The sequence below is a fragment of the Pangasianodon hypophthalmus genome, chromosome 16 (genome assembly GCF_027358585.1).
Source record: "Pangasianodon hypophthalmus isolate fPanHyp1 chromosome 16, fPanHyp1.pri, whole genome shotgun sequence".
NCBI classification, from domain to species: domain Eukaryota; kingdom Metazoa; phylum Chordata; class Actinopteri; order Siluriformes; family Pangasiidae; genus Pangasianodon; species Pangasianodon hypophthalmus.
This window is the reverse complement of record NC_069725.1, coordinates 16,352,731-16,369,511: the sequence shown is the minus strand read 5'-3', so window position 1 is coordinate 16,369,511 and position 16,781 is coordinate 16,352,731. Positions and strand designations below refer to the sequence as shown.

Genomic DNA, 16,781 nt, shown 5'->3' with positions numbered 1-16,781 from the left:
TGGAGCTCGTTTTGTGTATTGATACGACGAAACAGGTTTGAGTCCTTTAGTTACAGTGCAGGGAAATCTTAATGCTACAGCATACTAAGATATTCTAGACAATTGTGTGCTTACATCTTTGTGGCAACAGTTTGGGGATGGCCCAGATATGGGTGTGATGGTCAGGTCCATATACTTTTGGCCATATAGTGTATAAACAATAAAGCACATGGGTCAAACACAAGGCCTTAAGGCCAAATCCGGCCCACAGCCTCATTTCCTTTGCCCTGCGTTAACTTAAATAAATGGTGAAATGGCCTGCAGTAGGCCTACACCACTGTTCAACATTTTCACACTATCCAGAATTCACAGTAGAGCGACCACAGTGTAGTGACCAAAATTGTACAGCTCATGAACACATCAAGTCAAGTGGGATTTTATAGTCATTTCTCTATACAGCTTGTATACATTGGAACGAAATATCGTTTCTCCAGGACCATGGTGCAACACACAACAGTATGCAAGACTACATATAGTGCAAATACACAGCAGTGTGACACAGGACACTAAAAATACAGAACATGGGCTGTAAACTGTAAACTACTGATAGGGTAGCATCAATAGCAGCAATATATTTAGTGTTCCATAAAGTGTCTGATGGAGCTTTTTAAAGTGCGGTGTGCAGTGGTATTGAGTCATACTGGATTAGGTGTTTGACTAGCCCAGGTGAGTAATCTCACCTGCCTCAGGGAAGAAACTGGTCTGGTCTGCTGGTGGTGGCACGGATGCTCCTGTACCTTCTGCCAGATGGCAGGAGAGTGAAGAGTCTATGAGATGAGTGAGAGAGGGGTCGTCCGCAATACTGGTGGCTTTGCAGATGCAGTGGTTGTTGTATGAGATGTCGATGGTGGATAGAGAGACCCCATTGGTCTTTTCAGCTACTCTCACAATCCTTTGTAGCATCTTGCGGTCGGAGACTGTGCAGTTCCCAAACCACATGGTTAGACATTTGGTCAGGATGTTCTCTATTGTCCTTCTGTAGAAGATGGTGAGGATGGGAGGGGGGTGTTTGGCTCTCTTCAGCCTCCACAGGAAGTGGATGTACTGCTGGGCCTTCTTGGCTAGGCAGGTGGTGTTGAGAGTCCAGGAGAAGACCTCTGTCATGTGCACGCCAAGAAACTTGGAGCTTTTGACTCTCTCCACAGTTGTTTCATTGATGTGCAGTGGTGAGTGGTCTACAGGAGTCCTCCTGAAGTAGACAATCACCTCTTTTGTTTTATCAACATTAAGACACAGACTGTTGTCTCTACACTACCTTGTGAGCTGGTTCACCTCCTCCTTGTATGCCCATCTTTGTTGCTGATGAGGCCTACAACTGTAGTGATTGTGACGATGTGATTTGAACTGTACATTGTAGCAGAGTTAAATTCTGAACTGAAGTCTATGAACAGTGTCCTTACATAGTTGTCCAGTTTTTGGCCAAATGGGTCAGAGAATGGTGGATGGTAGCATATACGGCACCCTGTGTTGAGCGGTTGGGATGGTAGGCTTACTGAAATGGGTCCAGTGTGGTGGGAACACTGCTCTTTACGTGTTTCATGACTAGCAACTCAAAGCACATTATGACAGGTGTGAGTGCAACAGGCTGGTAGTCATTCAGGCAGGACACAGATGATTTCTTTGGCACAAGGATGATGGTGGTCACCTTGAAGCACACAGAGACAACTGCTTGGCTCAGGGAAATGTTGAAGATGTCTAAGAGGTCATTTGCAATCTGAGCAGCACATTCCATGAGCACCCAGCCAGGTATGTCATCAGGACATGCGGCTTTCCATGGGTTAACTGTGGACAGAGTCTTCCTGACAGTTACCGCAGACAAAGTACTTCGTAAGTGGGAGTTGGGGTGGGCTTCCCCGCTGCCATGTTGTTCTGAGATTCGAACCGTGCATAGAAATCATTCAGTGTGTCTGGGAGTGGAGGTCACCCTCACAGATAAGTGGTGTAACTTTGTAGTCTGTGATGGCCTGAATGCCTTGCCACATACACCTTATGTCCTTCGTGTTTAGGAAGCAACCGTGGATTCTTTCTGCATAGTTTTGCTTTGCCTCTCGGATAGCCTGGGACAGATTGGCCCTTGCTGTTCACAGGGCTGCCTTGTCACCAGATCTGAAGGCAGTGTCTTGGCTTTTCAGCAGCAAGCGCACTTCAGCAGTCATCCACTGTTTCTGGTTTGCACGTGTTGTGATGGTCTTGAGGGAAGTCTCAGCATCCGTGCACTTGTTGTAGCCAGTCACTGACACTGTGTGTTCCTCTGTCTGTAGTGTTGTGGAATGTAGCAGCCTCTCTCAACATATTCCAATCTGTGTGCTCAATACAGTCCTGAAAAGTGCTGAAATGGCTCCCTCAGATCAGGTTCTCACCTGTTTCAAAACCGGTTTGGTACGTTTCAGAAGGGTCTGTATACTGGGATTAGCATAACAGAGATGTGGACTGAGCAGCTGAGGTGGGGGCGGGGTGGAGCCTTGTAAGCACCATGAATGTTCGTGTAAACAATGTCTAAAATGTTTGTGCCAAGGGTCGTGAAATTAACATGCAGGTGGAATTTTAGCAGCACTGATTTCAGCTTGAGACAACAACAGCATTCTTGCACCATTTGTTGTGTGTGTAAACACGCCACCACTACGAGTTTTACCAGGCAGTGCAGCCTGTCGGCGTGATGTGTTGTTAGCCCGGCTAGCTGAATGGCTGCATCTGGAATGCTGTTGTTGACCCATGTTTCCATAAGAACGAAAAACCAGCAGTCCCTGAGTTCACGATGGGTATTCATCTGTAGTCTGAGGAAGTCCAGTTTATTGTCCAGGGTTTATTGACTAGGGTTAGCCTTTAGCCTAGCACAGATGCCAGCTCAGATACCGTGCTTCGGCTTCCTCATGCACGCTTTCCAGCGTCCTCTATCCCGGTCGGTGGCATCAGGCAATACCGTGGTCCCAGGGCCTGGTTCGCGTAGCAGCCCGAGGTCACATAGCTCTTCCCGCAGTCCATCATTTATTTCTCCTTTTCAGGGATGGATACGTTCACCAGTGCACATTCCAATGCACATTTCTGGTAAAAGTGAAGTGGCCAAAAGAGGCCGCTGCGTGCTACCACACCACCACACCACACCAGATGTATCCACTCCAATACATCTCACGCTGCTTAACTAAAACCAACAAGCAGTAGCCTTTTCCCCATTTTTTTAAATATCTGAATGGTAGTTACCATAAACTGCCATGTGAACATTGATACATTTCTGGTTAAACAATTACACTTTTTGACTATAGAGTGTATAGTTATAGAAGGGAAATTATTTATAAGTGCACTATCCGGTGTCACCCAGATGAGGATGGGTACACTTTTGAGTCTGGTTCCTCTCAAGGTTTCTTCTTAACATCATCTCTGTTTTTCCTTGCCACCATTGCCTCTGGCTTGCTCATTACGGATAAATTTACAAAATCTTAAATTTATATCCAGAATTTATATATATCTGTAAAGCATAACCCTATACAAATAAAATCGAATTGAATTAAATGTGTACCATAGCTGGCTTGACTGTGCTCTGAATGCAGGTTGTTTGTTAAGCTTGATCTAAGTCACACTCAAGTCTAAAAACGATTCAGAAGCACATTGTGCATTGTGCTGGCAGTGGCGTAACTATAAATTAATTTCAGAGGAATGAGGAAATAAAGAAAATAAAATCATGATTGTTTTCCTGATCTGTACAATTAAACTGGTAAGTGTGATGTGCTCATACATTTCAGGTAGATGTCAGACAGCTGTCAGAGCAGTGATGACATATTTGTTATTTAGCCTCATCATTTATGACACAATCTACTGTCATCTTTCATTATAAATAATGTTGCCATAAAATACCTTTATGACAGTTCAACTAAAAAAGATTAAGACGTTAATAATATATAATAATAGAGAAAAAATATTTTGCAATACTTTCTGTGGGAACTGTACATACATACATATTGTATACACACACACAATTTATGGCCCTTGTATGTCTCACAAAAATGCTGATGTGGACCAGGGACAATATACACCAATCAGCCATAACATTAAAACCACCTGCCTAATATTGCGTAGATCCCACTTGTGCTGCCAAAACAGCTCTGACTCGTCAAGACATGGACTCCACAAGACCTCTGAATCAGTGTTATTCACTTCACCTGTCAATAGTTTTAATGTTATGGCTGATTAGTGCATGTTCTGGTGCTGTGTGGGTCTTGCGTCTTGAGGTTTTTATTTTCTTTGTCATAGTATGAATGAAATGTAAGTTTAATTGCAATACCAAAAGACTTATGGTAAGATATGAAAAAATTACGATAACCATTATAATGTCAAAACAGCAGCCTAATGGCTATGTTGAAATAATGAGAAGAACAACTGAGTATAACTCAGTAGTTTCAACCTGCTGCCTCAACTGATTTACACAGACATGGCAGCACAAATTTCAAGAAATGAAAAAAGCTCTTCACCTATCACTTGTAGCCTTTTAGATCTCATGATTCAATATGTATGCTGGTTCTACCTTTGCTCAGGTTTTGCTGATGAAGATACTCTTCTTTTTTTGTAAAAGAAAATACAATCGCCCTTTGTTGGTATAAGTAGGATGTTTTGTTATGAGGTGCCGTTTAAGTTTTGAGGGTTTCATGCTAGCACTGGCTAACTTTTCTAAACATAAAAGGCACTGAGGGGCTTCCTCACCATCTGGATCTCTGCAGGCAATAAAATCTATGTCAAGGTAAGACTGGTCATATTTTCTACGTGGCTCTTTTTTAGATTTTGTTGTTTGATTTTGATCTGAACAGCTGACAGAGGTCTGGGATGCTTTTTCCATTTTAGCTAGCATACGTTGACCGATTCAACCCTTGTGGTCATTGAATGCTAGCATATGTTAATGACGCAGACGTAACCTACCATTCAGCTCAAATGAGTCAGATGATTGATTCAGTGAATGATACGTCAGTTTGAATTTTCATGTGTTTTTAAAAAGAATCATCTCTTAAGAGTCATTTGTTTATGAATCAGACTACACTGGTTTTTGTGTCATTTACCACAACACAAATTTAGCTGCAGCTAAGTGATTTTGTGCAACCCACCTTTTACCACTCTGGGACCCACAGTTTTAAAACCCCTGGATTATGGCACAGGAATAATGGTGGATCTCTTAAAGCCTGTGAGGACAACAGACTGTTTCGAGGACACGTTGAAAATAGTGGTGAGCACTGGGGCTATTTTGTCAGCACAGGTTTTCAGAACTCTTCCTTTCTGTTGCATTAGCAGGAATGCTAGTAGTAGCCAGGATGCTAATATTAGCAGCGCCAGTCAAAATGTCTATAGGAATGGTCAAGTTTGTTAACCAGGAAGTGTTTGGCGCACACAACACTTGGGATCTGCCTCTGTAGTCCATGATAGTCCATAGTCCTTGCCGCACTCTTCAGGTGTTGTTCCTGGATCCGAGACTGAACTTGGTTGCTGGTTGGGAAAGACTCTGATCATTCTCTTGGGAAAGATATCACCTGTCAGTGTAGCAATGAAACATGACACCACTTCTGTAAACTCTCTAATGTTTCTGGAACTAGACTGAAACATGTCCCAATTGATGTCACTCAGCATGTTCTGGAGTGTAGCTTCTGATTGGGCCATCCAGCTTCTGACCTCTTGCTTTAATGGGGCTTTCTGAATTGGGTATAACAGTTGTCCAGAGTCTTTTCACCCTGGTGGGGCTGATGATATGTTGGTATAAGTTTGGCATGTCCTGGTTCAAGCTGGCCCTTTTAAAGTTTCTGGCTACGATGAGGGCATCGCCTGAATATTTGTTCTGATGGCTGTTCAGTGTATTATGAAATACATATAAGGCAATGTCCATGTCTGCTTGAGATTGGATGTAAACGGCTGTGATGATGACAAAAGAGAATTCTCGAGACAGGTTGAAGGGACAGCATCTGATCATCAGGTGTTCCAGGTTTGTTGAGCAGAAATGGAAGAGAACAGCAATGTTCCTAGCATCATACCAGTTGTTGTTGGTAATAAAACAGACTCCCCCACAATTGGAATTTCTGGAGTCTTCCGTTCTGTCCATACAGAAAATGGAGAATGCCTCCACAGGTTGAAGGGACTGGTCTGGTTCTAGGGGGGTGAGCCACATTTCAGTGAAACAATGCATATTTCAGTTTCTCACATCACATTGGAAGCCAATGTGTCATCCAGCTTGTTTTCTGTGGACTGTACATTGGCAAGCGGTGGTCAGTGTGCTCCTGCTTTTAGCCTGCTTCGCACCCCTGAGCATTCCCTTCTGTGTTTCTGTGCATCTTGGCAGATCCCGTTCAGCCAAGAGGGATCACTGATGTGTCCAGTAGCTGGAAAGTGAGCTTAGGTCCTATATTTAAGTGTGTGCTGTGGTCATAGGTGATGAATTGTAAAGATGTGGTGCAAAAGAAGTAAGTAAATTAAGATTAAAAGACAAAAAATGCACAGTGTTAACGAGGCAGCTGCAGTGGCATCTTGAGTCATCTACACCACCTTGCAAGGACATATGTAAGCTTGGACAACCAAAGTAAGAAGTCACTGGCTATGGCAGCCTTATATGACATGGATAATAACCTGATGAGGCTTCAACATAAATGCTTAAAACATGTACAGGTATAACAAAGACAGAAGATCATATATATATACGGTGCGAGTAAAAAGTATTTGATCCCTTGCTGATTTTGTTGGTTTGCCCACTAATAAAGACATGATCATTCTATACTTTTAATGGTAAATGTATTCTAACATGGAGAGACAAATCCAGAAAGTAACTTTAAAGAATATATATTAATTGATTTGTATTTCACTGAGGGAAATAAGTATTTGATCCCCTAGTATGCATTAGGAGTTCTGGCTTTCACAGACCAGTTAGACACTCCCAATCAACTTGTTACCTGAATTGACCCCACCTGTATGAAAGACACCTGTTCACAGAATCAGACAATCAGACAGATTCCAAACTCTCCAACATGGGTAAGACCAAAGAACTCTCTCAGGACCTCAGAGACAGGATTGTTGACCTGCACAAATCTGGAATGGGCTACAAAAACATTAGCAAGATGCTGGGTATTAAAGTAACAACCATTGGTGCAATTGTGAGAAAATTTAAGAAGTATAACATGACCATCAATAGACCTCGGTCTGGTGCTCCACAGAAGATTTCACCTTGTGGGGTGGCAATGATCATGAGAACTGTGAGAAATCGGCCTGCAACCACACAGTGGGAGTTAGTGAATGACCTCAAGGCAGCTGGGACCACAGTCACCAGGAAAACAATTGGCAACACTTTGCGCCGCAATGGATTAAAATCCTGCAGTGCCCGAAAGGTACCCCTGCTTAAGAAGGCACATGTGGAGGCCCGCCTAAGGTATGCCAATGATCACCTCAAAGATGTACAAAGTGATTGGGAGAAGGTTCTGTGGTCAGACGAGACCAAAATTGAACTATTTGGCCTAAACTCTACTCGTCATGTGTGGAGGAAGAAAAATGCTGCCTATGACCCCAGGAACACTGTGCCCACCGTCAAGCATGGAGGTGGAAGCATTATGTTTTGGGGGTGTTTCTTTGCCAAGGGCACAGGGCTACTTCACCGCATCAGTGGGAAGATGGATGGAGCCATGTACCGTGCAGTCCTGAGGGACAACCTCCTCCCCTCTGCCAGGAAGTTGAAAATGGGCCGTGGTTGGGTCTTCCAACATGACAACGACCCGAAGCATACAGCAAAGGCAACAAAGGAGTGGCTCAAGAAGAACCACATTAAGGTCATGGAGTGGCCCAGCCAGTCTCCGGACCTCAATCCAATCGAAAATCTATGGAGGGAGCTGAAGGTCCGAGTTGCCAAGCGACAGCCCACCAACCTTAATGATTTAGAGAGGATCTGCAAAGAAGAGTGGGCCAAAATTCCCCCTGATATGTGTGCTAACCTTGTGGTTAACTACAACAAACGTCTGTCCGCTGTGCTTGCAAACAAAGGCTGTGCCACCAAGTATTAAGTGCTTTTGGCTAGAGGGATCAAATACTTATTTCCCTCAATGAAATACAAATCAATTAAAATATATTCTTTAAAGTTACTTTCTGGATTTTCATTTTGATATTCTGTCTCTCCATGTTAGAATACATCTACCATTAAAAGTATAGAATGATCATGTCTTTATTAGTGGGCAAACCAACAAAATCAGCAAGGGATCAAATACTTTTTACTCTCACTGTATATACAGTTGAGGTCAAAAGTTTACATACCCCTTTCAGAATCTGCAAAATGTTTATTATTTTACCAAAATAAGAGGGATCATACAAAATGCATGTTATTGTTTATTTAGTGCTGACCTGAATAAGATATTTCACATAAAAGATGTTTACATATAGTCCGCAAGAGAAAATAATAGTTGAATTTATAAAAATGACCCCGTTCAAAAGTTTACATACCCTTGATTCTTAATACTGTGTTGTTACCTGAATGATCCACAGCTGTGTTTTTTTGTTTACTGATAGTTGTTCAAGAGTCCCTTGTTTGTCCTGAACAGTTAAACTGCCTGCTGTTCTTCAGAAAAATCCTTCAAGGTTCCACAAATTCTTTGGTTTTCCAGCATTTTTTGTGTATTTGAACCCTTTCCAACAATGACTGTATGATTTTGAGAGCCATCTTTTCACACTGAGGACAACTGAGGGACTCATATGCAACTATTACAGAAGGTTCAAATGCTCACAGATGCTCCAGAAGGAAAAACCATGCATTAAGAGCCGGGGGTGAAAACTTTTTGAATTTGAAGATCATGTAATTATCTTCTGTAGCCTCTGAAGGGCAGTACTAAATGAAAAAAATATGATATTTAGCCAAAATATGAAAAATGTACACATCTCCATTCTGTTCAAAAGTTTTCACCCCCCGGCTCTTAATGCATGTTTTTTCCTTCTGGAGCATCAGTGTGCGTTTGAACCTTCTGTAATAGTTGCATATTAGTCCCTCAGTTGTCCTCAGTGTGAAAAGATGGATCTCAAAATCATACAGTCATTGTTGGAAAAATATATATACACACATACACACAAACTGCGTGCGCCACACACACACACACACATACGCACTCACCGTTCACTTTATTAGGAACACCTGCACACTTGCCAGGCAATCATGTGGCAGAAGCACAATGCAAAAGCTCATGCAGAAACAGGTCAAGAGTTTCAGGTAATATTTACATCAAACATGAGAATGGCAAAAAAAAGTGTGATCTCTGTGACTTGTGATTGTGGCATGGATGTTGGTACCAGACGGGCTGGTTTGACTATATCAGTGAGAGACAGTTCTGTGGGTGGAAACACCTTGTTGATAAGAGAGGTCAGAAGAAAATGGCCAGATTGGTTCAAGCTGCCAGGAAAGACACAGTAAATCAATGACTGTTTACAACCATGGGGAGCAGAAAAGCATTTCAGCATGCACAAAACATCGAACCTTGAGGTGGATAGGCTACAAAAGCAGAAGACCACATTGGCTTCCAATGCTGTTTTCCAAGAACAAGGATCTGAGACTATCATGGGAACGGGCTCACCCAAACTGGACAGCTGAAGATTAGAAAAATCATCTGTCATCCACCTCAAGATTTGATGTGTTGTCATTCTGAGATGCTTTTTTGCTCACCACAGTTGTAAAGAGTGCTTATTTTTATGCATTGAGCTGCCGCTAAATGATTGGCTGATTGGATAACTGCGTAAATCGGCAGGTGTACAGGTGTTCCTGTTAAAGTGACTGGTGTGTGTGAGCGTGTGTGTGTGTATATATATATATATCACACACACAATGGCACCTGTCAAGGGGTGGGATATATTAGGCAGCAAGTGAGCAGTCTGCTCTTGAAGTTATGGGTTGGAAGCAGGAAAAATGGGCAAGTGTTACGATCTGAGCAACTTTGACAAGGGTCAAATTGTAATGGCTAGACGACTGGGTTAGAGTATCTCCAAAACAACAGGTCTTGTGGGGTGTTCCCAGTGCTTCCCAGTGGCAGTGGTTAGTACCCACCAAAAGTAGTCCAAGGAAGGACAACCAGTGAACCGGCAACAGGGTTATGGGCACCCAAAGCTCAAGTGAAGGCTAGCCTGTCTGGTCCGATCCCACAAAAGAGCTACTGTAGCACAAAATGTCGAAAAAGTTAATGCTGGCTATGCTATAAAGGTGTCAGAACACACAGTGCATCGCAGCTTGCTGTGTATGAGGCTGCATAGCCGCAGACCAGTGCCCATGCTGACTCCTGAAAGCACCTACAATGGGCACATGTGCATCAGAACTGGACCATGGAGCAATGGAAGAAGATGGCCTGGACTGATGAATCACGTTTTCTTTTACATCACATGGATTGCCGGGTGCGTGTGCGTCGCTTAGCTGGGGAAGAGATGGCACCAGGATGCACTATGGAAAGATAGCAAGCTGGCAGAGGCAGTGTGATGCTCTGTGCAATGTTCTGCTGGGAAACCTTGGGTCCCGGCATTTATGTGGATGTTACTTTGACACGTACCAGCTAACGGTATTCCCTAAACAATATTAGGCAGGTGGTTTTAATGTTATGGCTGATTTTATATTATATTATATTATATTATATTATATATATATATATAATGATGAAGCACACTGTGTGAACAGTTAACAAAATATAATTGAAAATGATTTTTATGGTTTTATATGGTTTTACAGCCAGAAAACTGGAGAAGGTCAGAAAATTCAGTACAAGGCGGTTAATATGGATGGCTCAAGCAGGGACATCACGGTTCCACTGTTTCTCACATTCCCACAAACATATGATAATATTACTCACATTAAAACACAAGTTTTTTTTAAAAGTCATGAGTCCAGCAGGGTAGCATACTATAAAAAGCTTCCCTACTGTAGAGCAGGTTGTACTGTTTTCTCTGTGCTCCACCATTTCAATCAATTGTGTTTTTATGAACACAGTGTGCTTCATCACACAGTTCAACTAATCGATAATGAAGTCTGTTGTATCCGTAATGCCCTTATATAGAAGACTGAGGCACTTGCACCTTCCCTAGTTGGGTTCATTGAAAGGGATCTGCATGCTGGTGTAAAGAGACAGTGTAATACTGAACGACCACCATATCCATAGGAATTGGCCTATAGGCATAATCACCAACACTTTTCCTGGTACAGATTTTAAGCTAGCAAGTGAAGTGACGCATGTGCAGTTGCTTCTTTAGAGATCACTAATTTGTTAAGAGAGTAAGTTGAAAGGCCAGTGAGTTAGATGCTAGAGAGTTAATTGTGAACAAAAAATCTATCTGCAGCCAATCCTGTGTTTAATCATTGTCTGTAGGTGTATTTCACCTTGCAACATCTTTTAACAGTTCACCTGAGTATTTAGTCAGTCTAATGATTACAACTGTATGATTTTTTGTATGTCAGAATTGAGTTCATACTACACTCAGTGTGCTTATGTACACACCCAGCTAGCTGTGTACCTTGTTAATTGTGAATGAAATGATTTAAGTTTCATGTTTATTTTCTTATTTCTACACTTATTTCTGTATTTTAGGTTTACTGTGTATGTTCCAGGTGCAGTCTTCATTAGATTGGCAAGCTGCAATAAAGCTATTTGAGTACAAGAGTGTTTTAGAGTCTATCTGCCTAGCTGTTGAAGCTAAACTCATAAATGAGGGCAGAATAAGAGCATTTGTCAACATAAAGGCTTGTTGACAACTAGTTAACTGTTTAACTCTTTATATATAGTGGAAAAAACCCACTGTTGTTCATCTACTTAAAACATCTGTGAAAGCACACTGAAAAAATTGGAGATTATTCTGTTTAAAGACTAGTCTACTCAGATTATAAGGACTTCCAAATTCCTTTAATAATCTCCAAATAGACTGTATCACAACAGAAGTACTAGTGTTCGTTGACAACGTCCTACACTAGGTATTTCCAAAAAGACAGAATGCTAGTAGTAGAAGATCATTACACACATCATCCTCAGTGTGTGGACAATAGACTAACATTAATGTAGAGCTTGGTGATGGTGCTGACTTACAGTGGAACTACAGTCCACCCTTGTCCCATCCTCCTCCAAGTAACACAGATCACCAGAGATTAATCCTTTAGTAGTGGCACACTGTAAAGGGAACACATACATTAACCTCCCACAATTATTAGCTACAGGGAAATAACATGACCATGACAATTCTTGGTTTTATAGGAAAAAGGGACATTGACTGAATATCCATGAATATCATAAATTTGGATTTGAACATAAAGGTTCTAATATTGTGTCAAGAGCATTTGAAACAAATTTTTAGAATTACAACAATTCTAACAACTCAAAGAACTGGTCAAACGACAGACTTACAATCCCTACTAAAGACCTTAAGTATGAATGTAAAACAGCATCAGTACTAGGGATGGGCAATATGACAAAAATATATCATTTCATGATTCTCAATGGCATTTCTATGATACAAGATATGTATCACAATATATAGGTTTGCTCACAAATTGCTAGCAATACAGTTTGTCTACAAAAAAGTCAAAATAAAAATAAAAAAATATAATGCATTTCTTATTGTTTATAATTAAAAAATGATAATTTTTATGGATAGAAACACAAAAGGAGGAAAAAAATTAAAATCTGACAACCATCCCATGTACCAACCGACTGCTGGAAAAGCTCCACTCTAACAATGAATGGGCACAGATAAGTCTTGCTGCCAGGAAACCTCAAGCCCTGGTGGCTACAGTTTGGATTGCTCTCTTGGGTGTTGTGGCCACTGATTGTTTAAAAAGTCTCCATCACTCAGATCAGAAGAGATGGAGAGGATGGTCAGTTCCTTCAGTTCCTGGATTATTATAGACCCTTCATAAAGAATGGATGGGCCTACCAAGAACTTTCGGCAACATCTACCTGTACTGCATTCTGTAACCTCTTGTATGGGGTTGGCTGAAGAATTCAAATGCCCTAAGGTGAGACTTAAGATGATACACTCTGAATCTCAGGACAGTGTCATCCAGGTAACTGCACCCATCTGATCTTAGCCTGGAGGAGGTGGTGTCCAGCAGAGACAGTAAAACAGGCAAAGGCTTCTCTCAGGTTTGCTGACTCTGATGCTAATTTATCAAGCTAGTTTAAAATTAATAAAAAAGATTTATTAATTTATTCCTGTGCATGTCCAAGATAAGTGCCTTACATAGTATGTCTCAACCTACAATGACCTGTATACTCCCTAGTGTGCTGCCTGCCATAATCTGGCTTGTTCATAAATACATCAGAGCCCATTCCTCCTCCAGCTCTTAATGAAAACTCTAGTGAGGACGTGGTTACTACATGTCAGCACCTCATCATGCATCTGTAAAGCTAAAGTTTCTGGCAAAGAAATTCAGCCATCCGTTTAATTTACATAATCAGCTTTATTTTCTTTGAACCTGAACTTTGCAGTGATTGGGCATTTTTTCTTTAAACCTGAAATGTCTCTTAGAATTGCTGCAATGTCCACAACCGCTCTGAACATAGCATCCTGCTTTCTAAGAAAGCCTCATTGAGGACTCTTGGTTTCTCTCTAAAATTTGGCCTTTTCAGGTGCTCTGACTCTGCTGGTTATGCTGCTAAATAATTTTTTTCCATATAAACATGAGTCAAAATTAATTCCACATCTGCCGCTGAGAAATCCTTCTTTTTCGGCTGTTTGGTAGTTATTTTGCACTTTCCATTCTGTGAGCTTTGCCTTTTATGGAGATTTGTGGGCATCACTAAATGCAAATCAGCTGTGCCGTGCACATGCTGGTAATTTACGTGATTGCCATTTATCAAAATATGCATGTGAATATGGAGAAAATCAGCATTTCCAAAACTTTTTGTAAATCTGGAGGAAATTTTTAGTTTAGTTTGGCTTACACAAGTCTATTAAAATATTGATAAATGAGGCCCATTGTTGGTCAAGTGCATTCTGAAAGAAGGGGTCTTAGCACAGGTCCTCTTGGCACAAGGCAGCGACACAACACCAACAAAGATGAGCAATGGTAGTGTAGGATGGGCAGCAACAAGACCTGACGAGATACGCAAGAGCAGTGGCTCAGGAAAAACAGGGTGGCATGGTCCAGGAGTGTAAAGGCTGCAATCATATGTGAACTCACAGTACCCTGGGAAGATGCAAATGAGAGGAAATATCTCAGATATGCAACATTTATCTAGAATGATAGGCAGAGAAGATGGAAACTACAGATATTCCCAGTGGAGTTTGTCTGTAGAGGATTTGTGACTATACCTATGGTTAGACGACTAAGGGCACTGGGAGTCTGAGGCCGGGGGTACCAGCAAGTCATAATAACTCTTAGATGCAGCTGAACGAAGCAGCCACTGGACATAGGTGAAAAGGAATGACATTAGTTGGGCCTCAAAATGACCACTGGGTTGTCAGATGCAGAGGGAGTGTACCAGGGACGGCAGACTGCAATGTTGAGCCCTCTGGAGATGTAGTAGGCTTAAATCAAGAAAACATCTAAGAAGGGGGTACTCTGTGTGCTCTGGTGTGAAGTGTGAAGCAAACATTTGAGTAGGCAATTGCTTACAATACATACAATAACCTGGTTGCACAAGTGTGCACATCCTTTTATAATGGGGCATGTGACTGTTCTCAGAATTAACACATGTTCAGAGGTAATTATCAAATCAGGTGCTAAGTTGCTGTATTGCAAGCAAAATGTGCTTTAACAAAATATTAGTTAAAGACTGTGCATACCTATGCACCCAGGCTACTGTAATTTAAAAAAAAAAAAAAAAAACTACAATGTTTTTTGATTTTCATTTGAGTTTTCTTGTTGCTATATCACAAAAGGTGGAAAAAGATCTGACATGACTTATCTTGGTTTAATTTTTTACATCACAAAAACCTGCAATAGCAGTATGTAGACTTTTTATATCCACTGTATATGCTTGAACTCAAAAGAGTATTGTAGCTATCACAATAAAATCACAATATTTTATCATCACATTGCCCAACCCTAATCAGGACTTTTCACAAATACATGCATAAACTAGAAAATATAATCTTGTCCACACTTAGAAAAACTCTTTTAGGCTATATTCCTCAATTGTGCATCTGTGTTTTTTTATGCCATTATCCTCCAATCACTGGTGAGATCAGCAATATAGTCATTTGAACCTAAAATGATAGTCAGATTGCTCACAATTAAATATGCTAGACATGCACACAAAAATGGTGTATGTTTTGTGGTCATATTTTGTTACATTTATATTCACATGGCAAAGTACTGCCATATCTGTGTATTTGTGTTACATTCATAAAACATGTCCTATTTTTGTAAATCTTATTTTATACTTATTGTACACATGTCCAAATGTTTTATGTTATTTTATTTTTAATTTATTATGTGTTATTGTTATCAATGTTATCAAATGTGTTCTTACCATGCAAGTCTTGGTGTACAATTATGTGGTTTGCTGTGCATTGATTTGCTATGTCTATGTGAGATTTTTAATAATCCGGTAGTGTGTACCACTCCACACAAGTGATTACTGCAAACAGGATACTATCAAGCATAAGCTGCACAGCATATGCTACAACTGAAAACAAAGTGTTTTCCAGAATTATCCAGAAAGTGGTATAACTCCAGACCTACAATATAGATTGTACACTGATTTTATTAAGCAAAAATTGTGAACTGCTCTGTCAGAATAGTATTAAGCAAAAATATCAGTGTTTTGGCTGAACAAGAAAAGCAGTGACCAATGTACATCTTCCATGGAAAACAACTTTAGTGGTGGGCTATCAAGTATAAGCTGCATGAAGTGAGTTTGAATGCGTTAACACAGTGGTTCCCAACCTGGGGGGCGCCAGAGTTCACAGGAGGGTCGCGGGAGCTGATATGATTTGAGGTCAAATAAAGATGCATAAAATGTTCCACTAATAGTTTTATATAAAAATATTTTTGTATGTTTTTAAAAAATCATGTGCTTACAATAAGGCAGTCAAAAAACAATTATCTCTTATATAAAATATTATTAAGGATTCTCTTTTACACTAGCCAATTGCGTTCACGTTCCAAGCTATAAGGACTGTTATTGGCTGTTCTCGGTTCAGATAACGTGTCAACACACTATCAAAATCAAATGGAAAAACGTCAGAGAAACGAAAATGCGGTGATTCTTCATCAGATGTGAGGAAAAAGTTTAGACACTATGACAAAACCTACTTAAAAAACAAAATCCCGCAACAGACTCAAAGTCCACAGTGATTTTAGACTGGCTGTTACTGCAATTACACCTGACATACCATCGCTAGTCAAAGGCATGCAAGCCCAAGGTGGACATTAGCGTTACGTGTTTACGCTGACGATATGATTAGCCTGGTAAAAATACGCAGTGTAACTGACAGTAGCCTACATCTGTCCAAGGAAATCTGGGTAAGGAAAAAAGGTTGGGAACCACTGCGTTAACACAAGCAATGCTTGAGGGTTTTTGATAACCACATTATCAGGGGTTTTGGAAAGTCCCACATCGTCCGAGTGTGCATGCATGCTAGGAAATGTACCACATGTAGGCTCCTCCGAGGAACTTTGAGCAGGCATGATACATCATCAACAATGGCATCCAAAGTCTTCTGTGATCCAAATAGCTGGGGGTCATTATAATAGATATCCCTGTTTTCCACAAGACATAAGTCAAAACTGTATGTTATGAATATAAATTATGGGACTGTGTGTATAATTATAGTTACAGTAT

At 40.8% G+C, this 16,781-nt stretch overlaps 1 protein-coding gene across 3 annotated transcripts in view; it reads right to left on the bottom strand.

Annotated features, from left to right (window-relative positions):
• spo11 (SPO11 initiator of meiotic double stranded breaks) overlaps positions 1-16,781 on the bottom strand; it is a 101,950-nt gene that overhangs the window by 41,334 nt on the left and 43,835 nt on the right. For all 3 annotated transcript variants that reach the window (XM_053240554.1, XM_053240556.1, XM_053240555.1), the window contains exons 5-6: positions 16,591-16,699; positions 12,081-12,161 (exon numbers count right to left, since the gene is read on the bottom strand). In XM_053240554.1, coding sequence (XP_053096529.1) covers positions 12,081-12,161; positions 16,591-16,699 — 190 coding nt within the window. The remainder of the gene's footprint in view (positions 1-12,080; positions 12,162-16,590; positions 16,700-16,781) is intronic.